The sequence below is a fragment of the Dermacentor andersoni genome, chromosome 2 (assembly GCF_023375885.2).
Source record: "Dermacentor andersoni chromosome 2, qqDerAnde1_hic_scaffold, whole genome shotgun sequence".
Lineage (NCBI taxonomy): Eukaryota > Metazoa > Arthropoda > Arachnida > Ixodida > Ixodidae > Dermacentor > Dermacentor andersoni.
In genome coordinates, this window is record NC_092815.1 from 157,480,341 (window position 1) to 157,505,393 (window position 25,053).

General features: G+C 47.6%; 3 protein-coding genes across 3 annotated transcripts in view; 2 read left to right on the forward strand and 1 right to left on the reverse strand.

The window, feature by feature from the left end:
• Positions 1–1,321: 1,321 nt before the first annotated feature.
• LOC126540923 (phospholipid-transporting ATPase ABCA3-like) overlaps positions 1,322–25,053 on the forward strand; it is a 41,259-nt gene continuing 17,527 nt past the window's right edge. Inside the window, exons 1-5 of the mRNA XM_055076452.1 lie at positions 1,322–1,427; positions 4,004–4,245; positions 12,277–12,381; positions 15,070–15,228; positions 15,956–16,137. Coding sequence (XP_054932427.1) covers positions 1,322–1,427; positions 4,004–4,245; positions 12,277–12,381; positions 15,070–15,228; positions 15,956–16,137 — 794 coding nt within the window. The remainder of the gene's footprint in view (positions 1,428–4,003; positions 4,246–12,276; positions 12,382–15,069; positions 15,229–15,955; positions 16,138–25,053) is intronic.
• Positions 18,479–21,420, forward strand: LOC140216168 (putative nuclease HARBI1). Its single transcript, XM_072286576.1, has 3 exons — positions 18,479–19,249; positions 19,340–19,481; positions 19,995–21,420. The coding sequence occupies exons 1-3, from the start codon at positions 18,704–18,706 to the stop codon at positions 20,492–20,494; spliced, it is 1,188 nt and encodes a 395-aa protein (XP_072142677.1). The 5' UTR covers positions 18,479–18,703; the 3' UTR covers positions 20,495–21,420.
• LOC129387279 (uncharacterized) lies at positions 21,416–24,812 on the reverse strand. The gene is made up of 5 exons (XM_055076114.1): positions 24,392–24,812; positions 24,220–24,328; positions 23,889–24,006; positions 23,119–23,525; positions 21,416–22,723 (listed from the first exon to the last, which is right to left on the reverse strand). Exons 1-5 carry the CDS (start codon positions 24,655–24,657, stop codon positions 22,475–22,477), a joined length of 1,149 nt encoding a protein of 382 aa, XP_054932089.1. The 5' UTR covers positions 24,658–24,812; the 3' UTR covers positions 21,416–22,474.

Genomic DNA, 25,053 nt, shown 5'->3' on the forward strand with positions numbered 1-25,053 from the left:
GCGCGCCTTGTTCGAGAGAATGTAGTGAAATATGGTACCGTTAAACCTCGATATAACAAAGTCGGTAAAATCGGTAATTTGCTTTGTTATATCGAAATTTCGTTCTATTGAAATTCGACCTTTTAGGCAAATAAGTACAGGCGCCGATCGACTTACACGGAAAGGGGCCGCAGAATTTTCCGAATAATCGGGCAATCGAAAAAAGCAAACTTGCATGACAAAACAATTCATTTTGATAACTTTGGGAGACTGCGACGAATTATACAGACATGCCGCGTACGTCGACGATGTCTTCTCTGCGGTATGAATCAAGAGAAGCTAGCCAAGCTTTCGCGTGCACTGCGCCCCCGTAGCTGATAGCGTGGCCCGCCCAGTGATGCTATCAGGAAAAGCGCCGGCAGCGGGGAGCGAATGCTTCGTCTGCCTCTCGCTCTAACAGGTCACCGAAACTCGAGATTACGCAGCCTCCAATACTAAACGCGCGGTAAGACAACTTACATGGTGCCACGCCGTCTCGGCATGCCCACTCCCTGCACACGCAGCAGATTACCGCTAAAGCAGGGTGTGCGGTTGCGCATACGCTAAGCCGTGTTTACAGCCATGCGCAGCCACGGCCGAGACGCGCGCCAACTTGCCTCCCGCTCGCTCTCCCCCCTCCCCTCCCCCTGCCTTCTCACGCTCACTTTCGTCATATTTAAATCGCATCCAAACACACTTCGTTGTTTTGAGGTTCAAAATACATGGTGTTCTATGGACGAGAAGTTATGAAATATTAATACTACGTCATATCGAGCAGTTCGTTATATTGAAGTTCACTATATCGAGGTTTAACTGTATTCATAACGCTTCTGATAGTCTAAAATGAGAAGAAAAAGAAACATTATAGTTAACATTGGAGTTAAAGCCCACATTTATTGTGTGTGAGGCCGAGACGTTATCACTGCTCCACTTCAAAACCGAGGTTTATGAAGGACTTTTGGACATGTTGCTGTAAAGCCGTTCAATTGCCTTCGCGACCGTTTATATATATATTTTTTTTTTGGACCTCGGCCTTGTTAAGATACATTTTCTTTACTACACACAAATCACACACAAAAGTTGGCTCTCTATAAAATCAAAACCTGCGTTCGCTGGTAAAGTTGTCTTTTTTTTTCAGAACTGCCTGTGGTTGCAGCGTTCACATTAGCAGGGGTTGAAGCACGGCAGCGCTAATCTCGTAAATGCTTGCTTGGGCGCACAGCTGAATAATTTATAATTGTTAGTTGGCTGAGTAGTGAAAATTGTATATGGAGCATAGCCGTATTTATTTGTTTACGCGGGCATGCAAGCCGTACGCCTGTTTCACTTCGGACGAAGTTCCAAGGTCAATCTTATCAAGCGCGACAATTTTGTCCTCGCTGTTCCCTTCCCCAACCACACGGCTGACTGTAAGATAATCAACTGATGTGTATGCTCGGGGACTGCGCACGCAAGAAAGCTTGCATATTTCGCACGTAACCGCTGAGTTCACTAGGCAGCCTCTGTATCGGCACCATCTTGTGGACTATTCAGTGAATATCACAAAAGCTTTCCGCAAATATGTGCTCCATATGCAGTGCCTTAAAGACTCAGCATTGTCATTGGTTGGGCGTGTTGGTAAACTGAAAGCATATTTAGCGCCAGCGAACAAGGACGGAAGGGAGACGACACCACAATGCGCTAACTTCAACAACTTGATTTTCAGGAAATGCACCTATATAACCCATGCACAGTGGCGCCACCTTATTCAAATCTTATCCATCCAAAAAAGCCGTCTCCTTATCTAACAAGTCGACTGAAGGGGCACTAACACACGTGTCACTATTCCGCCAGATAGCCTGAGCCTCAATAATCTCTCGCACGTCTTTATCTTTGTGCTTCGCAACAAACCCGGCAGGATCCATACACCGGCGCACAGCCGCATTCCTGACAGTGGGTTGAAAGATGACCGTATTGCTTATTTTTCACATTTTGGCAATGTTCCCGTAATCGGTCATTAAGGCATCTCCCTGTCTGTCCGATGTATTTTTTCCCACAGGACAGCGGAAGCTCATATACAACAGCTTCTACGCATCCCACTGGCGCTTTTCGATGATTCGTAGAGCATCCGGCAGCTGGCTTAGGGTACGGGTCCGTTAATCGACATATTTTTGCCAGCTTTTCTGGTGCGGAAAAGATCACTTTTGTGCCCACCCGGCTAGCCATTTTCTAAAGCTGATGTGAGATTCTATGCAGGTAGGGCACTACCTCTACCTTCCTTCTACGTTCCGTCCCTTGATTTGCCGTGTCCCGAGTTGTGCTGACCTGCACCTTTTTAGCAGCCCCTCGACGACCAAAACTTGCACTGATTCCGGAAACCCTGCTGCTGATAACCTTCCCGATTGATTAATAAGACTCGTATAGATCTTATGGTGGCAAGACTTCTTTAGAGCATTTCTAAAGCATAAGTTGGCAATGCTCCTCTTGACGAGCTTCGAGTGGGCTGACCGATACGATAACAGGGGCTTATTAGCTCTAGGCTTATACTCCCAGTCGACTGTTAGATAAGGTGACGGCTTTTTTGGATGGGTAAGATTTGGATAAGGTGGCGCCACAGTGCATGGGTTATATAGGGGTATTTCCTGAAAATCAAGTTGTTGAAGTTAGCGCATTGTGGTGTCGCCTCCCTTCCGTCCTTGTTTGCTGGCGCTAAATATGCTTCTTTAAAGACTGCACGTTTATTTTTAAATGAGCTCTATTGTGTATAGTGATAACTAAAGTGGTATCGGTAAAGTACGACATTGACAAATTGCGATGTTTAACACCGCCACAAGCAGAAAAGCACTCAATGTCACGAATATGCGTCTTGGAGTACATTCAGTGAAGGAACCCGCCGTGGTTGCTCAGTGGCTATGGTGTTGGGCTGCTGAGCACGAGGTCGCGGGATCGAATCCCGGCCACGGCGGCCGCATTTCGGTGCACGTTAAAGAATCCCAGATGGTCAAAATTTCCGGAGTCCTCCACTACGGCGTGCTTCATAATCAGAAAGTGGTTTTGGCACGTAAAACCCCATAATTTAATTTAATTCAGTGAAGGTATATGAGGAAGTGTCTGCTTGGGCTTATATCTTTACGCGAAAGAAAAGTCAATTTTATTCAAAGAGACATCTTTTGTCTCTGCATTCACAAGGGAAAAGTCTGAAGAAATTACAAGACGCTGCCTTAGAGGAAGAAAAAGCATACGAATGGTTCAATCATTCCATTTTACTCATGGTTATGAAACACTAAAATAATTGTTCAAATTAAGCGCGGGAATGAAGCCACATGAAGCCGTTCAAAGGTATTTTATATATATCACCGCCACCGTGTTGTGTAGCTGCCGGATAATGAGAGATCAATACGCCCTTCATCCACCAAAAGGTTAACTAAGGTTGCCTTTATTAGCGCCATGTAATCCCGTGGCATCACCATGGTCCAATACAAATCGCGATACCGCATCCTGATGCCGTGACCTTACCACATAGTATGAAGTCTGTTTCCAGCAATCAAGACTTGGACGGCACTGCTGTAGTAAATGATTAACATTTAATTGATTTAGGGCAGACATTGCAATTGTGGCATTGAAGCCGGTTGGTCCTTGAGGCAAAACTAATTCTGTAGGAATCCTAACACGGCCAGCTATGATGTACCCGCCCTCAAACTGCCATAAAATGTCATGGTGCATGCTCCCCTTCTCTTGGTCCTGCACTGCGTGAGAGTATATTCTGTGGCGAAGTTTCGACCCTCACATCGATGTATTTACCAGCGATGCATCTGTCTACATCCTACGAAAAGGCCGGCACATAGTTTTCGGCTGCGGACTGTCACGAGCTCTGTGGGCTGTAGCGATTCATAAATGCTTTTGTTCGCGCAGTAGCGTTCACCTCGTAAGAAATTCCTCACGCAGCCGTTTATTGGGCGTAAGACCGAGTGGCGCACGCTTGACGTTGCTCCCGACCTCTGCACAGACGTGACCGAGTCCGATCCGGCTCAGTACGCGATCACTCCGCTGGAAGATCACCCGTACTCTGTCTTCAACGAGGTGCTCACCCTCGTCATCGAAGGACCGGTGCTCTTCGTCTTGCTCGTTGTCGCGGACGGCTACTGGCTGCGCCGCCTCGACCAACAGTTGAGCGCGCCGGGGTCCAGCGACGACCACCCGCCCCTGCCTGTTGCTAGACGCCTCGCCGCACGAGGGGCGGTCATACAGGTACCTCGCACCTTCGGTTTTTTCCCTTCGAGTGACCCTGGAAATAATGTGAATGACGGCAGATGCCTATCCACAGCTCTATAATAAAACACGGAAGGAAATCGCTCCGGAGTGCCTTTGCACCACTTTACGGAAGCAACGCATCTTTAGCTCAGCATGTCGTGTTTGCACCCTAGCCAGTCTTTGTGTGTATAAGCCTAACGCCCTGTCAGTGCCTGAACATGTGTGCGTGTGTGCGTGCGTGTGTGTGAGAGAGAGAGAGACAAAAGAGCATTCAAATGAGCATCAAAGCATCAAATTGAGCATCAAATGGTGTAATGTGCCTCTGAGCATAAGCTATACAAGGCGGAGATGAAGTGACCACCGCAAATGAAGCGTTTTGATTTTGCAGAGCTGAGGACTCCTTCTCTGTGAAAATGGCATATTTTATAAAATCAAGGGTCTTACGGAAACCCGTCTAGTCGGGGAAGATCATAGTCACTAAAACAGACGGCACCTACCAAGGTACAGTATATTAAAATAAAAGACGTTTCGGCTGTCGCATGGGAGCCTAGTTCACAAGAACAGCAAACGGCGAAGTACACTCGTTTAAGTACGTGTTATCACGTGCTGCAGGTATCGCGCATATACGGGGCAGGGTGGGGGGAGTAACAGTACTTCTAGTAAGCTTGTGCGCATAGTTAAAAATGATGAAAGATACCAAGTGCAAGCGTGACACCCTTTTTGTTTCGGTGGAGATGATGTTGTTAAGAACGGCCCAAGTGAGGTGCGAGTGTTGCCAGCCAGTTGCGATGATGGGGGCGTCCACTTTTAAGGAACGCCACCGTTACGCTCTAGCCTCGTCGCCGTTGTGACTGAATGCGTTCGGCGGGCCAACTATTGTTACCGAACCCACCAACGCGGACCTGATCTGCTATGGGTGGGGTAGTTGCCGCGGGAACGTCGTCGGGGACCCCTTCCCACGCGCCGACCAAGACGCAAGACAATGGCTACCCGGCCGCGCTGCGGGGGTCAGCTCCGAGTTCTACGAAGTCCGTGTGATGTCGGTTTCGGACCGTGAACCTGTGTGTGTATGTGTGAGTGTGTGTGTGTGTGTAAACCATCCCGCGAAAGGCGGCCTGTTTGCGACGACTGGACGAACGTTTCCGTCACCTTGGAATCGAGGGGGGACCGAGTGTTTATAAACCGCTGTTGTGCGGATGCTCGAGAATATCTCTCAAGCAGTCATGTTAGACTGACGTACTTTCTCTCGCAGTCATGCTGGACTGATGAACTGCATGTAAATACCGTAAATAAACCCATATTCCTCGTTCTCGATGAGAAGCAGTCCTTCCCTTCATCAACGTCCTCAGCGTGGATAAGTTGCACGACGACATGGGCCAGCTGCCTTCTAATTCATGCCGGACTCCTATCTTGACAACGGGTTACGAGCGATGGGATTGAGCCCCCAATCCTGACAACTGGCTGACAGCGGTGAGATGGACTTTGCGACGTGGTGCTGTGTCTGCGGTGCGTGCTTGGTTCTTGCTTTGACTCTCTAGGCTTAATTTGTGGTTCTGTTTAGAACAGTAGGGAAGCTAGATTGTTGAGTGTTAGCTAGGTTGTTTTCCTAGCTAGATTTAGCGAGCAGGACCAAGGCAGTAAAGCAGCAATCATGGAGTTAAGGACACTGCTGAGAGACGAGTTGTTGATTGTTGGTGGGGAACTGGGCCTAGATGTACGGAAGGAAATGCTAAAATCGGAATTATTGGAGCTAATTTCCGAACAGGCCAGTGAGGAAGAAATTGAAATGGGGTTGGAAATTCTCAAAAAAAGAAAGAGAGAAACGGGACAGAGAAGAACGGGAAAGAGAGAGAGGAACGCGATAAAGATCGCGAGTTAAGAAAAATGCAACTGGAACTTGAAAGCAAACGTTTGGAGTTGTCTCAAGGAAATGAAGGGGCTCTGGTACGATCAAGTGAGGCAGAATCATACCGCATGGACAGGCTACTAAAGTCATTTGAGGTCGGGTTCGCTATAGGCTTGTTGCTATGCAATTTTGAAAGGACTTGCGAGAAGATGAACTTCGGTCCGAGTACATGGCCACCGCGGTTGCTGTCTATGTTGCCGTGTGAGGCGGCAGAAGTAATCGCCAGACTGAGTGCACATGATGCATATGATTATGCAAAAGTTAAGGCTAGTTTCCTGAAGAAATACCGGCTTTTCGGCAAAGGTTTAGGAGCACAGGCCAGAAAGATAGCGAGGGGTATCCGGAGTTTGCATACGGCTTAAAGGCCAACCTAGTCGAGTGGCTGAAAAGCACGGAAGCGTACGACAGCAGAGATATGATCATTGAATGCATGTGTCTAGAGCAGTTTTACAAAACCATCCCCCAAGCTGTGAAACTGTGGGTGCAAGACAGAGGGAATGTAAACACTGTGGAAAGGGCGGCTGAATTAGCCGAAGAGTACGCGACGCGTAGAAAGTTGAACGCTGAGGACGGAAATTGGGATGGTCGAAATGGACCGCGTAAACCATTTCCGTTCAAAAAGGGTTCGCAGACTAGACCATCGGAGCCTGTAGACGTGGAGGAAAAGCTCGCAGAAAAGAGCGAGGAGAAACTTAAGGGGGAAACACACAAAAGGAACAGAAAAGAAAATTCGAATATTTTAGGCCGATCCGCTGTTATAAATGCCACAAACTGGGACATATAGCTGTAAACTGCGGGAAGCCCAGTGTAGTCTTTTCCTATGTAGAGTAAAAAGACGAGAATATGAAACTTTTGAGCCCATATCTTCACGACCTGCAAGTTAATGGCAAACCATGCCAAGTGCTAAGAGACAGTGCCGCCACGATGGACATTGTCCATCCGTCTTACGTGACGGTAGATGACTTCACCGGAGAAGTAGCATGAATCAAACAGGTTGTAGAAGAACACAGCGTATGTCTGCCCATGGCCAAAGTCAAAATCAATGGACCATTCGGGGAGCTAGTGACCGAAGCTGCAGTTTCCAAATTTTTGTCACTGCAGTACCCTTACATCTTTTCGAATCGTTCGAATCGGTTACTGCGTGAAAAAGAGCTTAAACTGGGAGAGGGCGTAGTAGAGGCATTGACGCGAGGCCAAGCTCGTAAAATCGCGTCGCTTTCGGCTGAAAATGCACAAGTTGCTCCAGCGGAAGCAGCAAAAGAGATAACTTCAATGCCCGAATACAAGCTAGGCCCGAGGGACAAAAAAAGCACTTGAGAAAAGCCTGCCAGCTGACCAGCTCAATGAGAGCGTAGCACTAGAGTGGCAAAGTTCAAGCCTGCAGGAAGAGCAAGCTGACGCACTCGCAAGCGAGACAGGGTCGTTATTATCACCGGCCTCCAAGAACTTTGATCAGCTCTTACGTGTGGACAGAGAGTCACTGGCAGCCGAGCAAAAGAATGATGACAGCTTAGCTAAATTACACCACACAGCTAAAGAAGGCATTGCTAGGCGTAACGTGACGATACATGAGAGAGGAGGATTATTGTATCGGCCCTACAGAGATCGAAAGGGTAGTATTCTAGATCAATTAGTCGTGCCTACTAAGTACAGGGAGGACCTTTTGAGTCTCTGTCGTGGAAATGGGTGGTCCGGCCACCTCGGCATAAACAAATCAAAGGAAAGATTGCTTATGGAATACTACTGGCCTGGCTGTTTTAAAGATGTAGAAAACATTGTAAGATCATGCGACGCCTGCAAGCGCTCGGGTAAACCAGGAGAGACATGGAAAGCTCCACTAAAGATAGTGCCCTTAATAACAACTTTTCAGACGACTTGTGATAGACACGGTAGGGCCTCTACCAAAAACAAAATTGGGTTACAGGTACTTGTTTACCATGCTGTGTCCGGCTACAAGGTTTCCAGAAGCAATCCTTCTGAAAGCGCTCAGCTCCACCGAAGTAGTAGACGCGCTTTTGACGAGTTGGGTTTCCAGCCGAAATTCAGGCGGATCAAGGGTCAGTATTCACCAGGGCACTGACTTCCACATTCTTGCATAAGTGCGGGGTAAAGTTAATACACAGTTCCGTCCATCACCCTCAGTCAAACAGTGTAGAGAGGTGGCATTCAGTGCTTAAGTGAGTTTTGCGGGCGCTCTGTTACGAGCACAAGAAGGACTGGGAGAACTGTCTGCTGGCAACTTTGTTTGCTTTGCGAACGGTTCCACATGAGGCTACAGGCTTCTCGCCAGCAGAACTAGTGTATGGGAGGACACTCCGTTCTCCACTAAGAATGTTAAGACAGATGTGGGAAGAAAGAGGAGAGAGTCCAACAGTGGTTGAATATGTGCTAAATTTGCTGGAACGGCTAAGCGCAATCCAAGAACTAGACGAAAAGAAAATGGGAGTAGCTCAAGAGAACGCCAAATTCTATTACGACAAGAATGCGAGGCTTCGTACGTTTAACGCCGGAGACCAGGTAATGATCCTCAAACGTTCAAGAAAGAACAAGCTTGAAGCTCACTGGGACGGGCCCGTTCAAGTGTTGCACAAACTTTCAGATACTAACTATGCTCTGAAAATGCCCGGTCGCAGGAAGGAGCAGAGGATATATCACTGAAATTTTATGAAGCCGTATGTGGAGCGGAGCGGAGTCGTTAACTATACCATCGAAGAGCAGGATGGCGCTAGTACCAAGTTTAAGGAGTATAAGGCGACCTCCAACTCGGAAATTGGCCTAGAAGTAGTAAAACATTCGGTAAGCTCGCACGCTCTAAGACCCGAGCAGCTAGATGAGCTAAAAGGAGTGTTAGGGGAATATATCGACAGGTTCAGCGATCGGCCGGGTAGAACCGAACTAATAACGCATGATATAGAGCTGACATCAACCGAACCCGTAAGATCAAAGCCTTACAGAGTGTCTCCAAGACAGAGAGAAATTATGGAGGCAGAGATACAGCGCATGCTAGAGTTGGGAGTTATTGAGCCCGCTGAGAGTGACTACACGTTACCGCTAATACTGGTAGAAACCCCTAACAAGGACCCTCGCCCGTGTGTTGACTACATGAAGTTAAACGCCATCACTAGGGATCAGCTGTACCCGATACCCAACATTGAGGAACGAATTGAAAGACTTAGCGCTGCTAAATACATTTCAACTATAGGTCTCGTGCGGGAGTACTGGCAAGTTCCTCTTTCAGAAAGTGCCAGCCGCTATGCCGCATTTATCTCACCTGTAGGCATTTTTCGCCCTCTCGCACTCAGCTTCGGGCTGAAAAACGCCCCGTTTAGCTTCTCTAAGTTAATGGATATTGTCCTAAAAGTCTTGCAGGAGTTCGCTTTGCCCTATCTTGATGATGTAGCAATTTTTTCGGATAGCTGGGAGCAACACGTATCGCACCTCAAACAGGTGTTTCACGGTTGACGGAAGCCGGCTTAACGATGAAAGCGGAAAAGTGTAGATTTGGTTGTTCGCAGGTTACTTATCTGGGCCACATTGTCGGCCAGGGCACGAGACGGCCAGCCGAGCTGAAAATAGCTACGATTGGAGAATTTTCTCAGCCGCGCACGAAAACAGACCTTCGTTAATTTTTGGGACTTGTGGTGTACTATCAACGGTACATTCCGAATTACTCGCAAATGGCAAGTCCATTAACAGACGCCCTCCGAAAGGGAGCACCAAGTAGCGTACACTGGGATACGGACAAAGAGAACGCTTTCCAAAGTTCGAAAACGCTATTGGTTTCTCGTCCTGTGCTTCGCGCGCCAGACTACACAAATGAATTCATAGTTCAATGCGACGCAAGCGACAGAGGGATGGGCGTGGTACTTAGTCAGGTCGGCGACGATAACGAGGAGTATCCTATCCTCTATGCCAGCCGTAAATTAAATGTAAGAGAGGAAGCCTACAGCGCTTTTGAGAAGGAATGCGCTTGTTTAGTTTGGGCCGTCCAGAAGTTGTCGTGTTACTTGTACGGAGCGAAGTTCATCTTCGAGACCGACCACTGTCCTCTGACGTGGCTCAATGAAATGTCACACAAAAATGGCCGCTTGCACCGATGGAGCCTCACTCTCCAAGAGTACAACTTCTCCGTTAGATATAAGAAGGGAAAGTTGCATAGCAATGCGGATGGTTTGAGCAGGCTAATTTGAATTCTGCGTTTAAGGGTCCCACCTAAATTTTAGGGTTACTAGTGTTAATTTTGTTAAATAAGATACCCTCTCATTTAGCAGGATTCCCTCCATGAGTGCTGAATTTGACAGCACGAAATTGCTTCAAAAATTGGCATAGCGAAGTGCGGCATTTTTTGTTTCTGCACTTTCGTTCTTTTTTTTTTTTTTGACGCCTAGCGAGTCGAAAGTGAGAGCCAAGGAACGTCATCTCGCCGCAGAGCCGTGTTGTGGGGTTCATTTTGCAGTTGCCTATCCTTGTTGGATGTTTTGGGGCGGTGACATCATTACACAGGTAGTTACTGCGAGCCAAGACATCACCCCCTGGCCACCAGCCGTTCTCTTCCTGCCCAGCGGTTATCAGCGCTGGACAGTCGAGACTTTCCGGGCCATGGAGGCGCTGTTAAGAACGGCCCAGCTGAGGTGCAAGTGTTGCCAGCCAGTTGCGACGATGGCGGCGTCCACTTTCAAGGAACGCTACCGTTACGCTCTAGCCTCGTCGCCGTTGTGACTGAATGCGTTCGGCGGGCCAACTTTGTTACCGAACCCACCAACGCGAACCTGATATGCTATGGGTGGGGTAGTTCCCGCGGGAACGTCGTCGGGGACCCCTTCCCACGCGCCGACCAACACGCAAGACAATGGCTTCCCGGCCGCGCTGCGGGGGTCAGCTCCGAGTTCTACGAAGTCCGTGTGATGTCGGTTTCGGACCGTGAACCTGTGTGTGTATGTGTGTGTGTGTGTGTGTCTAAGTGTAAACCATCCCGCGGAGAGGCGGCCTGTTTGCGGCGACTGGACGAACGTTTCCGTCACCTTGGAATCGAGGGGGGACCGAGTGTTTATAAACCGCTGTTGTGCGGATGCTCGAGAATATCTCTGAAGCAGTCATGTTAGACTGACGTACTTTCTCTCGCAGTCATGCTAGACTGATGAACTGCATGTAAATACTGTAAATAAACCCATATTCCTCGTTCTCGATGAGAAGCAGTCCTTCCCTTCATCAACGTCCACAGCGTGGATAAGTTGGACGACGGCATGGGCCAGCTACCTTCAAATTCATCCCGGACTCCAATCTTGACAACGGGTTACGAGCGATGGGATTGATCCCCCAATCCTGACAATGTGCGCTTCATCCTATAGTTGATCTCGTGCCCAGTAGATGCAATATACTGTACCTTGGTCGGCGCCGTGTGCTTTATTGATACTCATGTCATTTATTTTTTACGCAGTCGGTGTGCCTTCATATAGCAAATCAATGTCAACAGCTATATGAAAAAAACACTAATACCAAGCTGCCTCAGGGGCCGTTCCTGAGTGCGAGCCAAGCGAACACGCTGCGAGCTAACGTCAGCTTCGTCAAGCGCATGACATAAATCCCAATTGCACACTGCATAACAAAGTACGCTGCGCCATTGAAAACGTACGAGGCGATGATGCTATGCGAATTAACATAAGAAATTATCTGCAAGACAACACTGAAGAACATATGTAGCTTGTGCGGAACAAACTTTAGCAAATCAGTTTCTCAACATCGCTATGAAAAATCACTCTCTCGTCTCTCTAACAACTCATGTGCACTTGCGTAATAAGAAACGAGTTTGTCCGTTGTGGCACATTATTGTGAGAACATGATCCTTGTTAGTAGTTCCTTTAAATAGATCAAAATACACGTGCAAAAATAAGCTACTGCGCGAAGCAGGCAACCATTGAACAGTGAAACTGTTAACTGAAATAAAAACCTAGAAGATCGCCCTTTTGAAACTTCTTCCACGTGCTGTTACACAACTGGTCAGCTCGCATTCTCTGTTTGCCTGAGTTCAGCACAACGTTTCGTCGACTGGATGCGAAATAATGAAAACTGTTCGATGCGAGGAAAATACACACTGTAATATGAGAATATTCCGACGTTCACAGGCTGCTAAGTACGAGGACACCGATGTGGTAAACGAGGACAAGCTGGTGAACGGTCTAATCTACCAGCACCCGCAACCACCTCAGGACGCCAAGCCAGCCTTGATGGTTTGTCGCCTACAAAAAGCGTACGGCTATACGGACACCAACGTAGTGTTGCGGGCAAGTCTCTGTCGTCACGGTACTTTTCTGTACACAGTGAGAACAATAGGGAAATTCTATGGACTCGATTTTTCTTTCGTTAGTCATGTGGTTAAAAAAGAAAACACATATGCAATGGCGGCAGATGTAGCACATCACACCGCCAATGAGGTGAGGGGTGCTGGTTAACACTCCTAGGGCTGAGCTTTACGTATACTACACAAATACACGAGAAGGTTTAGGGGAGGATGCCCTCTGTAGTAGTTTAATTCGTAAAGCACCGCACGCCTAACTATGAAATTGCCTCTTTATTTACTTTCATATCTGTTGCCCTCATTCTAGATTTCCGTTAAACGTAATTATATTCTTTTATGCTTTCCCTGGCTTCATTGCCTGTTTTCTTCATGATTGTAACTTGTTGTGCTCAGGAATTTAACACAGCGGTCACGAGAATACCAAGGCATGGATAGTACTTTAGGAACCCATTTACTGTATATTGGTATTGTTAAAGTATTAAGGCCTGAAAAATATGAATTTTGCAAACAACAATGCTTCCGTAGAAAACTGGCGGCAAAAGGATCGGCTTACTTGATGTCCAGTGCTAAGAGTCAAATAAATAGCGTGTATAAATATGCGGTACAAGAGAGCTAGAGCTAGCGTGTTATATATAACATGAATATGTATTTTCTTTTTGCATACTACATGGTGGCAGTGTCTAAATAGTTTTCAGCTCAAATATAAAACAAACAGTCGATGTTCAAAGAAATAACGAGAAACGATAAAAGTGTTCAGAACAAGGAATAGTTATAGAAGAACGTTTAGAGAACGTTTAAAGAACAGTCTATGACTGCTAAAGCATAATACTAAACGAAACTAAGTTGAAAGTTCCAGCATTACGCGTGGCACAGTGCGGCCTTCAATACTTGAAATACTCGCGACGATGCATGCGCTTTCGCGTGTCACCCTGTTCGACTGCTGTGTTCGCTATGGTGATTACCGGCCCAATGACACTTTTACACGACACGAAAAGCATGCCGTGCCACGCACTTTTGATTCATTTCGTTCCGAACATGTTCAGTTTAGCCCAACTGCTACACGAACACCGGATACAGATGGGGTAAAAGCAGGACACACACGCGGCACTGTGAGTGTCCCGTTCTTTCTTTGTCCATGTAGTAGCGGCGCTGCACCGAACTTCATGACGACATACCAACAAGCCCAAGCCACAATCCTGATCGATTCCATTTTGTGAACAGTATCGAAAAAAAAAGGGAAACCCGTCGTGCTGGCATTTGCGAACAGTAGCTTCAATTTTTTATCACACCCACAAATTTCTTTAGGTTGCCATTTTGTGCTTCAAGTCGGAGTTACAAATATCGTAGGTTTACAAATATCGTAGTCGTAGGCCAGTTATAGCATATTTTCGACCTGTCAGTGTATCGCTCTGAAACAGCAACATGCCCATCGGCAGAAGTTTTCTTTTGCTTTTTTTTCTCTGACGGATAAGATTGTTTCTCGTAAGAATAGAAGTCATAGCTCATAACATCTCGCTGGGCCGCAAAATAACCCCAGTCTGTCTGTGCTGCTGAATATACACTGTTGCGTCTCAAAACGGCGAGGGCATTCTTGGTGTGCTTCCCAGGAAGCGAGCACTTCACGAGCACCCGCCTAGACTACGACGGGATCCGGCGATGACTAAAAAAAACAAAAAAACTCGCTCCCTTTGGGGTGACACCAACCGCCACATTCTCTGAAAGCAGTAGCAGCTGTCGATTGCAGGCTTCTCAAATCGCTACAAACTGACTGTCGCGAAGAGCCTTTGATGCAAGGAGCCAACGTCCACGACTGGCGTGGGAACAGCGTTGATTCCTGATTCCCGACTGCCTAGTTATTGCTTCATTGCGAGGGCAATTGCGCAACAATAGGGGTGGAGTCCAGCAAGTTGGTGCAACATCATAGGCAGAGTGCTGCGAAACACTTCGACTCTTCTGATTGGCGGGGACACAGTAATCGCATTGCCTCGTCTAGTGACGTGGGAAAGACGGCTTCAAAAGTGGATTGTGGATGCTTTGTGTAGCCTGCCGAGACACTTAGTGGGATCAGAAATGTAAATTGCTCCGACAGAGCGTGTGCTCCTATTTGCATGGAGGCAGTACTGAGTTGTAAATATGTAAAATAAACCGATGCCTTTCCTTCAAGCTCCCGACCTCATCCTCTCACCAACAAGGAACTCTCGGCCATTGAGACAGACGACGGCGTGAGCTCGCCTAGCTTAGTGCGACACCCCAGTACAGTGCAGGCCAGCTACCATGTCCTTGGTGCTCCGGCGGCGTCCACAAGCTATCCTCTGAGGCGCCCGAGTCATAACAACGCACCCCGGAACCGGATCTCGAAAGTGTCCTCGTGTGCAACATGCTGGCACAGTGGCTCCGCTATTTTCAGATCATGTCATCTTTGACTGCTCTAGAGTAAGTTCTGTCGCGAGTGGGCCCCGAATACTCTGCATTGTTTCTTTGTATACAATTAATCTACGCTGTTTACGTTTTATCCGTCTGCTATTTGTCTCACCTTACGCCATACGCGGGGCATCCATAATTGCATGCTCAAGGTGACGGCGTACGACGCTAATATCATTTATCGCTGATGGCGATGTAGGGCGTGAGCTTCACTGTGCCGTCTGGCGAGTGCTTCGGTCTCCTTGGCGTCAACGGGGCGGGAAAGACTACCACGTTTAAGATACTGACCGGAGAAATACTTCCGCATGGCGGCGACGCTTTCATTGATGGATTCTCCATATTTCGCGACCTGTCTCAGGTAAGGAGGCGACCGGTTCATTAGTCCATATTGCGAGCATTGTGCACACGGTTGCACAGACGTTATAAAGAATCACTTACAGAGAACTTTGTGAAAACTTTCCTAAGGGATATTCAGCATATACGACGTTAAATAGAGATTTCCGTGTGTGGCAGTCGACAGCGCGACGGGATGTATATGGCGAGTCCGCAGAGAGCGAGAAAGAAACGGTAGTGAAGTGAAAAAGAGGGAGATGGAGGTAATTGTGTTTGTGGAGGTTTTTCAGCGACACTGGCACAGGAAGCGGAAGCTGTGTTGGAAAAGAGCACCTGTGTTGGAAAAGAGCACCTGTGTTGGAAAAGAGCACCTCAACAGTTATGTTGCTGCATCCTTTTTAGAAGAAACCGCATGATCAGTTTCTAAGATACCGCAAGACCTTACCGGTTTTGCGGCCGCTGTACTTCTAGGAGTAGCATTGGGATAAGAAATAGCGCGTTGCATCTCTTCCCAGAGACCACCAACATTTCCTGTATCTATGTTTTTCTTTTCACACCAATTGTGGACAAACGGGAATTACGAAACCTATATTGCTCTGCGGCTGAGACACTGCAGCGGAAGGTTGCAGCTTTTGATGAGTCATCTCTAAGTGCCTTCATTAAACTGCTCCATAGACGAACGCGATCCCTCACTTCATTCTACAGCGACGTGTGTCTTGACGAATTCCCACTGGGCTGGCGATGACTCGCAGATTCATCGCTACCTGGGCTATTGTCCGCAGCACGGCGGACTTCTGGATTGGCTGACAGGCGTCGAGACGTTAGTGCTCTACATTCGACTGCGTGGGATCTCGCCAACCAGCGAGTACATCAACACGCTGCTTTACATATTTCACCTGGACGAAATCGGCGATCAACTCGTGGGAACCTACAGGTTGGCATCGCTACGTGCTTCAATCAGCCTAGGAATTCGATCCGTCCACTAGCTCCTCGCGATGTTTTATCGACAACAGGCAACAGATGTGGAATACCAGCGCATGCAATTAGGCAAGACAGCGGTAGGGAGCGGGCGTCTGCTTTCTTGCATTGCTCGGTTTCTGTCATTCAGTAATGAGCTTTTATTTGCGAGGAATAGGACTTGCGTGAGGGCAATGTAACTGTCCTAAACTTGCGTTGGAAACAAAGCCAACCAAAAAACAAATAAGGAGCTAGCTACAATTAAGATAGCGCGACCCGCAGTGTCTCTAACTAGCTGCACACGTCCCAACCCGCATTTTCCCTGGTTAAGCAATACATCGATGTTATTTCATCTATCTACATGATCATGTCAGCCTCTAATGTGACGTGATATCAAGGAGAAACAACTGTCAACGAAATCACAAAAACACGAGAAATAGATGAAGAAGGGTTCTAAACTTACACTATCTATGCTATTACTCAATGGAAGCCGTGTAAAATATGCGAAATGATTATGTTTTTATTTTGTTTAGCTCGAACAAATCAACAAATTAACTATAAGCGAGCAATGTGCTTCCGCTGATCATAATTGGCAGAACAGGCTGACTGTCTAACATACGTAACAGTAGCCGATGAAGAGGTGCTTAATTCTGGTCGCGAAGAGATATAGAGAAATAAATTTTCGGCATCGTGCGGCCCAGAATGTGGGGCCCTTAGTCCAGGGCTCCGATGGCCATGGCGATGTTGCGGGCCTGACGGACCAGTGCCTGCTGATCCTACGGGTTTCCGTTTCCTAGCAGCGCTTCCCAGCTATCCTGGATTGGGATGGGCACATAGGTCGAAACTATCTACAAGTCTTGATGGCATTCATAATTTTGTTATCAAAGGCTGCGCTGTCGCCCTAGTTTCTGTTTTAACGTATTTGTTTTATTTGTCCTTGATGAATGCATTATTCCCTTCTCAATGAAAAGTTGCGACCGTACTCCCAATATTTAAGCAGGCGATCATTTGTGACACGAAGAATTACTACTCTTCGTCACACCTTCTTAATTTTTCTTAGGTTCTTGAGATACTAATGTACGACTGCTTGCATCATTATTTTAATTAGAAATCTCAGCCTCACAAGATGATTTTGTCAAAAGGAGACCGGTGGAAACAACCTTTCATGAGTGCAGCAGGCCCATTGCATTTAACCCCAGTTCCCGCTGCGGTGGCTTAGCGGCTATCTTGTTGCGCTGCTAAGCACGAGATCTCCGCATCGAGTCCCGACCGCGGCGGCTGCATTTCGGTGGCGGTGAAATGCAAAAACGCCCGTGTACCGTGCATTGCGTGCACGTTAAAAATTCCAGGGGTCAAAATTATCCCGGAGTCAATACGGCGTGCCTCATAATTATATCGTGGTTCTTGGCACGGACAACCCCAGAATTTAAAGTTAACCATAGTCAGATAGATGCAGTTTATTTTGTTAGGCCCAACGCTTTCGATAAAGTATTCCACCAGAACACCAAATACTAACGCCGAAGCATTACGGAATATGTACACTTTACAGTGCATGATTGGAAAGTGACTTGATAAATCGGTCGAAACTAAGTGAACTTTTTTTTATGCCTTGCCTTGAACAGATTAAATAATTTTAGGCATGACTGAAAGTCCTTACATTGGCCCACTGGTAATTTAATTTTTATTAATGATTTTTCGTTACTCTTAGAGAACACAAAGACATTATCCAAAGACGAGATTGCAAAATACTTACAATTGATCATTCTTTCACGACGACTTATTTAATTGACATTATTGATTAACCGTGTATCTTTTCTATTTAATATTTAATGACTGCTTAAAAGGGGTGCTTAAAATCAAAAACGCACCACGCCCTTCATTTTACGTGAAAAAAAAAAAACTCACTGATGACTACGGTATTCCCCAATGCGAAATGGAATTTTGATTTCGCCATATATTGGCTGGCGCGGATAATCAATTAAAATTAAATCTTAGGGTTTTACGTGCCAAAACCACGATCTGATTGAGGCACGCCGTAGTGGAGGACTGCGGAAATATAGACCACCTGGGGTTCTTTAACGTGCATCTAAATCTAAGTGTAAGGGTGTTTTCGTATTTTGCCCCCGTCGAAATGCGGCCGCCATAGCCGGGATTCGATCCCGCGACCTCATGGACAATCTATCTCGTGCGGCACGTTGCAAAGGAGCGAAGTGTGGCGCGACTGCCTCGCTAATCGGGAGATCACAAGAGTCAGCACGTGGGTGACGCGTAGGGGCGATTCACAGCAACCGCCGCAAACACACCTCCGCTCATGCAGGGGTGCGATTTTGTAGCAATTCTATTACTTTTTCCATGCCTTTTGCCGCCATCACTGAGCAGCCATTGGTCGAAAATGACCGGGCCGCGCCCATTTTGTCTGTCAATCACGCGACGTCAGGAACCCGCAAAAACTGTAATCGTCATCGTGACGTTGAGGCACTCATTATGCGGAGCAAAAGGCACGGATTTTTGGAACGGCCTGAGGCAGGGTCGTTTCCGAAGGCATGAAAAAAATGGCCGCCCCTCTGATCGCTATGGCCGTGGCTCTTCGCCGTCGCCGGCGTGAACAGGGAGAGCCAGACGACGCGTTTGACATGCCGGATGACCATTTTCGACGGCGTTTTCGCCTCTCGAAGGGAACGGTGCGGTTGTTGTGCGAGGAACTGGCGGGGGAACTAGAAGCTGAGCGAGCGACGGGACTGTCGGTGGAGCGGAAAGTGTTGTGTGCGCTGCGCTTCTTTGCTACCGGGAGCTTCCAAGCGTCCGTTGGGAGCGAGGAGACGATCCGTGTGTCGCAGTCGACGGTGAGCGAGTGCGTGCGACGTGTGGCAGAGGCTGTCGTGAACGCAGGGGCCCGCAACAAGTGGGTCCATTTTCCAAAGACAGCCGAGGAAAAGGCAGCCGTGAAGGAGGGTTTCCTTCGGCGCGGCGTTATCCCCGGCGTCATCGGATGCGTAGACGGCAGCCTCATAGCCATCATCGCACCCAAGGGTGAGCGCAAGGCTGTGTTCATGTGCCGCAAGGGATACTACGCCCTCAACTGCATGTTCGTAAGTAAAACTCACGTTTTCTGCGATCCTTTTTGAAAGTTACGTTGCTCTTGCCAACGGGCACTTTCTCTGGTTTACGTTTTACCTCAGATCTGCGACGCGGACATGAAAATCTTGGCCTTGGACCCTATGCGACCGGGGTCGGACCACGACGCTTTTGTCTGGCGGACGACATGGTTGCGCCGGCGGTTCCAAGCGGGGCGCATCGTGAATGCCGGGGAATACCTCCTCGGTGAGAAAAAAAACATTTTTTTTTGGCGCAGTCACGCTTCAGCAGCGCAGAACGCCGTGTCCGCTCCAACCCAAACTTTTAACCAAACCACAAGAACATCAGTAATTCCGGAGTAAAAAAAGAAAATTAAGACATTGACTGCCACCATTGGCAATGTTCGAAGTGTTAAGTTACAAGCACATTATGTGTCTGCGAGGAGCTGACGAAAGCAACACGTATTAGTGCTTTCTGCACCCAGTGACTGCCAGAAGCAGAAGAAATGAACACACATTACTGCTACTACTGTCATTGATAGCACCAACAAGTGTTGATTTCTTGTTTGTGGCAGGCACCGCGTACACTTGTAAATTGGTTAAGAGTTTGTGACGGGTATGGACATGCTCAACTCATGCTTTTACTTGGGACTTGCAACCCTGAAGTCTACCTTTGTTGAATGATGCTGTAGCTTTCCTCAGTTGACAACTTGCCTCTCGTCAGCGGAGTACTCAATGTACTATTTCCATCTTTGTGCAGGTGACAGTGGCTACCCCTTGGAGCCGTGGCTCCTGACCCCGGTTCCTGGCCATCCTCCAGTGCACACAGCCGAGGGGCAGTACAACACAGCACATGCCGCCATGCGTTCCGTAGTGGAGAGGTGCATTGGGCTCTTAAAGAGCCGTTTCCGCTGTCTTCAGCGATATCGCACCCTCCTCTACGAGCCGGAACGTGCAGCCAACATTGTCGCGGCATGTGCTGTGTTGCACAACCTTCGCCTTTCTGAAGGCGACGAGTCAGGCGATGACAGTGATGACGACAGCAGCAGCAGCAGTAGTAGTAGTGAGCTTGACAATAACGGCGACCCCACGCCACACAGTCTGCCCCGTAACACGGGCTCTAGAATGCACTACTTGAGAGGGCGGGCTGTTCGCAACAATGTCATTGGCATGTTTGGCACAACCCGTGCGCAGCACATGCGTTATTTGAGGAGCGTGCGGCGGCAGCTGCGACGTCAACAGCAGCGTCAGCATCGTTAGGTGCATGCACACAGTTTTAAGTAATTGCATTGTGCATTTCATGCTGTGAAATTGCAGATACATTTCCCGTGCTAAGTTGTAGTTGATGTCTGCGTAATGCAAAGCATTCATGATTTGTTGAGAAATGTAAAAGTTGTTAAAAAAATTAAATTATGGGGTTTTACGTGCCAAAACCACTTTCCGATTATGAGGCACGCCGTAGTGGAGGGCTCCGGAAATTTCGACCACCTGGGGTTCTTTGACGTGCACCTAAATCTAAGTACACGGGTGTTTTCGAAATGCGGCCGGGATTCAATCCCTCGTGCTCAGCAGCCTAACACCATAGCCACTGAGCAACCACGGTGGGTACATAAAAGTTGTGTAGTGAAGGGTTATGTAAAGCCTGCACTTATAGTAAGTAAAACAGTATCGTTAGAGGTGACACATGAGATTGAAAGCAAGCTAAAAATAAGTGCATATTCAAAGTGTCTGCCACAATTTGCTTGTTGCTGCTGTCGTCATCTAGATGCATGTAGCCTGATTCTTACTCGTATCCCCTTACGCATTGATGGACATAAGCGCCTGTCTCCTCACTTTCTACTAGCACAGAGAAGCTCACAGAAGCCAAGATGTACAGTGCACGTCACACCTTCCGCTCCATGGAACGTGCTGTTGCACGCGCAGCTTCTAGGTCCTCCACCATTTTGTCTCGCAACAACGGCAAAGTTCCTTTCGAGTGACGAAAATGCCGTCCAACTGGTCATCCGACATGTCAAACGCTGTGGCTCCCGCGAAGTGTGTGCACGCACGAGCAGTTGACAGATTTCAACAAAGTGACCTCACTTGTATATAGCAGAACTCAGCAATGTTAAACAGTAATATTTGTACAGTGCAAGCTAGCACTAGAAATGTGGTTGCGATGTGTAAATAAAAGCACTAGAGGAAAACTGCACCTTTCTGTATTTCAGCCTTCAACATACACTTGTTTATGTACACATCACATGCGACAGTCTCTACATTGAAGAAGTGTGAGAATCATGAGTACTCAGTAGTAGAGACATTATGCAACATATCACAGACATGTTGGAATAAATATCGGATCACATTGTTCTTGCATCATAATATATCACAGGTAACGGCATGCATCGTTTAAGAAAACTGTTGTACACTGCACAAGTACACAGTAATAACAACTGGCTTAAACTGCACCAGCAACAGAAATGAGCAGGTGCTTAAATCACATGCCAACCGAATATTTATCACAGCGAAATGTATAGGTACATCACTACATGTGAAAGGAACATGCTGTTGTGGTGCTCAAAGTGAAAGAGCCATAGCACCATATTATGATATTCAGTAAGACAAACTGCATAAATATTACACACAAATTGCACCACAAGGGCTAAAATACAATGTATCACAACCTGAAAGATTACTGAATGACAACAAATTGTTTGATAATGAGACAGATGTGCAAGAAAAGAGACATTCCAGCTCAGTACGTAGTGACACAAACAAATATGCATATGCAACAAACAAAAAATAAACATTACAAATGAAAAGAAGGAGCATAGGCAAGGAATTTTCATAACTTTTTTCTTTTTTACTGTGTATATTGACAGGTTGCTTTCGACATTATAGTAAGGCCTGAAAATTTCACCATTCGATGACAAGGATTAAATTGTAGAACACTTGCAGTGTGGCGTCGTGCTTAAATTGACATGACAATAACTAGGCACCTCAAAATTGCAGTGCCACAGTCGGAATGCCCACACACACCAGGCCTACAGGCACTTTTGCAGGTGAGCCTGATGGTGTGCACGCTCTTATGGCTGAAGTAAACCTTGAAGAAAAAATTCATGCTGCAACGGCTATGCTACTTATGGTTGCATTAAAGGGTGACTTCAGCAATTATTTGCAAACTAGCAATATTTGCCCTTCATATCATTAATACATCAGCAAATTTTAAGATAAGTTACAAATTCCTTGCCTATGCTACCTTTAATTATGTGGGGCCTGAGAGGGGGGAGGGGCTTGGCTGCCACCATGCCCCAGTGCAGCCAGCAGCAGCTGAAGCAGGCGCTCGTTGGTCTCGTGCGACCGACGCGCCACTTCGAGGCGTTGCCGCTGCACTTCGAGGCGCTGAGACTCCACTTCCCGCATTGCCGCCACCTCCTCCCCGAGGTGCCGCAGGCTCTCCATGTGGGCCTCGTGGTGCTGCCGCAGGCTCTGCAGGTGGGCCTCGTGGTGCTGTTAGCAAAGATGTGTAATTAGTTTAATTACAGAAGCTCAGTAACAGGGCCTTTGTGTGTTGCATTCATCCCCATTTGCAGGCTATTGTCTTGTCATTGTATATTCAAACACTGGAAATATCTTTCTGGCCCATCAAACTTGTGCCGTCGCATTCCATTAAGAAGTGTTACATTGCTATACCTGCTTCCTTGAATTCAACGCCACTTTTTTCTTTTTGCCACATAATTGCGTAGATATTTACACATGTTATATCACGCGAATGTGTACAAGATATCACCACAGGACTACACGTATACATTATGCTTGTTCACTGATTAATATAATTTTTAGAGAGGTCATATGCTCATCAATTTCATACGCAGAAAAATATACATCTGTGGCCTTGCACATACCTGCCGGTTTTGTTCCAGCAGTTGTTGGCGGAAGCGAGTGTCCTCTTGAACTCTGGCTTCCTCCAACTGGCTCTGGCGAACGTATGCGGCAGTAGCCGTCATCACAGCACCATCAAGTTCCTGCTGCCTGGGCTGTCTACGGGGTGCCCGTGGCTCTCGAGGGGTAGGCTGCGGCACCTGGGGGGTAGGCTGCGGCACCTGCGGGGTTGGCTGCGGCACCTGCGGGGTTGGCTGCGGCACCTGCGGGGTTGGCTGCGGCACCTGCGGGGTTGGCTGCGGCACCTGCGGGGTTGGCTGCGGCACCTGGGTGGTAGGCCGCGGCACCTGGGTGGTAGGCCGCAGCACCTGGGGGGTAGGCTGCAGCACCTGGGGCGTAGGCCGCAGCACCTGGGGCGTAGCCGGTGGCTCTTCATGCAAGGCAAAAGCAAAGACTGCTCATTCACTGTTATCCGACCTACACAGATTGATTGTCCTAACCAGTCACTTTGAAATGTCATTATAGCTGCATAGCTACAATAATGATACACAAAACAGGTAGTTAGAGCAAAAGATGCCACAGAAAGTTGCTGGTAGCAGTAACCCATAAGAAGCACAAGGAATCTCTATTACAACATCAAGTCATTTGTAGTCTTGCATTTCTCCTTCATGAATGAGAGCTGGATGTTGGACACAAAGGTAATAACAGCAGAGTGACGTACTTTACTTCATAGCAAGATCATACAGCAACTGCAAACAACAATGCTACTACAAAAGCTAGGTCACTGCCTTACGTGTAAGGCCACTTGGCCCAGCAACAGCTGCAGGGCCCGACACCACGAAAGCAGTTGTCGCTGGTAGATTTCTGCGGGAACCGCTGGGCCCTGCAGCTTCCTCTGAACTTGCCTCGTCCTGCAATCAGAGTAGTGTTCAGACATTGCGAGCAGTGTGTGCAATGCGCATCATGTACACAAGTTGCTGCTCAGAGTACATAACCTATATTGTCACTTGCACAAAAAAAAGGGCTTAAAAATTTTGCAATATTGTGTTCCAATGTAATGCTGAAAATTTGTGAGGTCACAGCAGGTCACACAAACAACACTTTTTTAAATCCAATGTACGCACCTCGCTATCGGGGAAGTACTCAGGGGGGGAAACAAGGACCCCTCCTGTCCTCATAAGGACGTCGAGGACGCGGCCGTCCACGCCACCCACTTTGCCACCTCCAGTAGCCCTGCAAACACGGCAACAACGACAACGTGGAACTACGTTACTGTCAGCATCATTAGAAGCTCACCTCTTCTCGCTCGCGGCCCTGGCCGCTTCTTTTTTCGCTTTATGGGCCATCTTGGCCCAATGGTTCCGCCAACGGCTGGTGGCCTTTACGGCTGGCCCCTGTGCGTTAAGCACCGCCGCCACCTCCTCCCACAGTTCGTTTTTTCGAGCAGCAGTCATACGTGGCGAGAACTCTGTAGAAGCTCTCGCCAGGTATGGGTGCTGCTCGATGAACTGCACGAGAATAGCCGCCTGCTCTTTGGACACCCGCGGCCCTTTTGCTGCCATTTTCTCTTTGTCAAATTGGGAATTTCAGCCGGCCCGCAGCACAGTAAGAAATTTAGAGGCAAACATTCTGTCTAAGCTAAGCGCCTGCATAAAGTGCTCACTACGACTTATTTCTGCCTTTTTATACCACTAATGTAAAAAAAGGTGAAGTCACTACTCACATTTAATGTTGTAGCAGCTTCTTTCTCGGAGCGTATCAGTGCAGGAAGTATTACCGATGCAGCGATAACTTTAAGGAAGCTATCGTTATGTCATGGCGGTGCCCTATGGAAAATGCCTTGACAGTTCTCGATCCACTATGTTGCAAAGTTTCACCTCGGGGGCTACGGATAATTCTTCTTGGCTCTTCCTAAAGAAGAAATTATCACACGTCAGACATGCAGCGAAAACCACACG

Excerpts from the sequence above, each read along its gene's own strand:
- LOC140216168 (XM_072286576.1), top strand. The coding sequence starts at position 18,704 with ATGAAAAAAATGGCCGCCCCTCTGATCGCTATGGCCGTGGCTCTTCGC. Across the intron at positions 19,250-19,339 it reads ACGCCCTCAACTGCATGTTC|ATCTGCGACGCGGACATGAA; the intron begins GTAAGTAAAACT and ends GTTTTACCTCAG. Across the intron at positions 19,482-19,994 it reads TGCCGGGGAATACCTCCTCG|GTGACAGTGGCTACCCCTTG; the intron begins GTGAGAAAAAAA and ends ATCTTTGTGCAG.
- LOC129387279 (XM_055076114.1), bottom strand. The coding sequence starts at position 24,657 with ATGGCAGCAAAAGGGCCGCGGGTGTCCAAAGAGCAGGCGGCTATTCTC. Across the intron at positions 24,329-24,391 it reads AGGGCCGCGAGCGAGAAGAG|GGCTACTGGAGGTGGCAAAG; the intron begins GTGAGCTTCTAA and ends CCGTGTTTGCAG. Across the intron at positions 22,724-23,118 it reads TGCTGGAACAAAACCGGCAG|CACCACGAGGCCCACCTGCA; the intron begins GTATGTGCAAGG and ends CTTTGCTAACAG.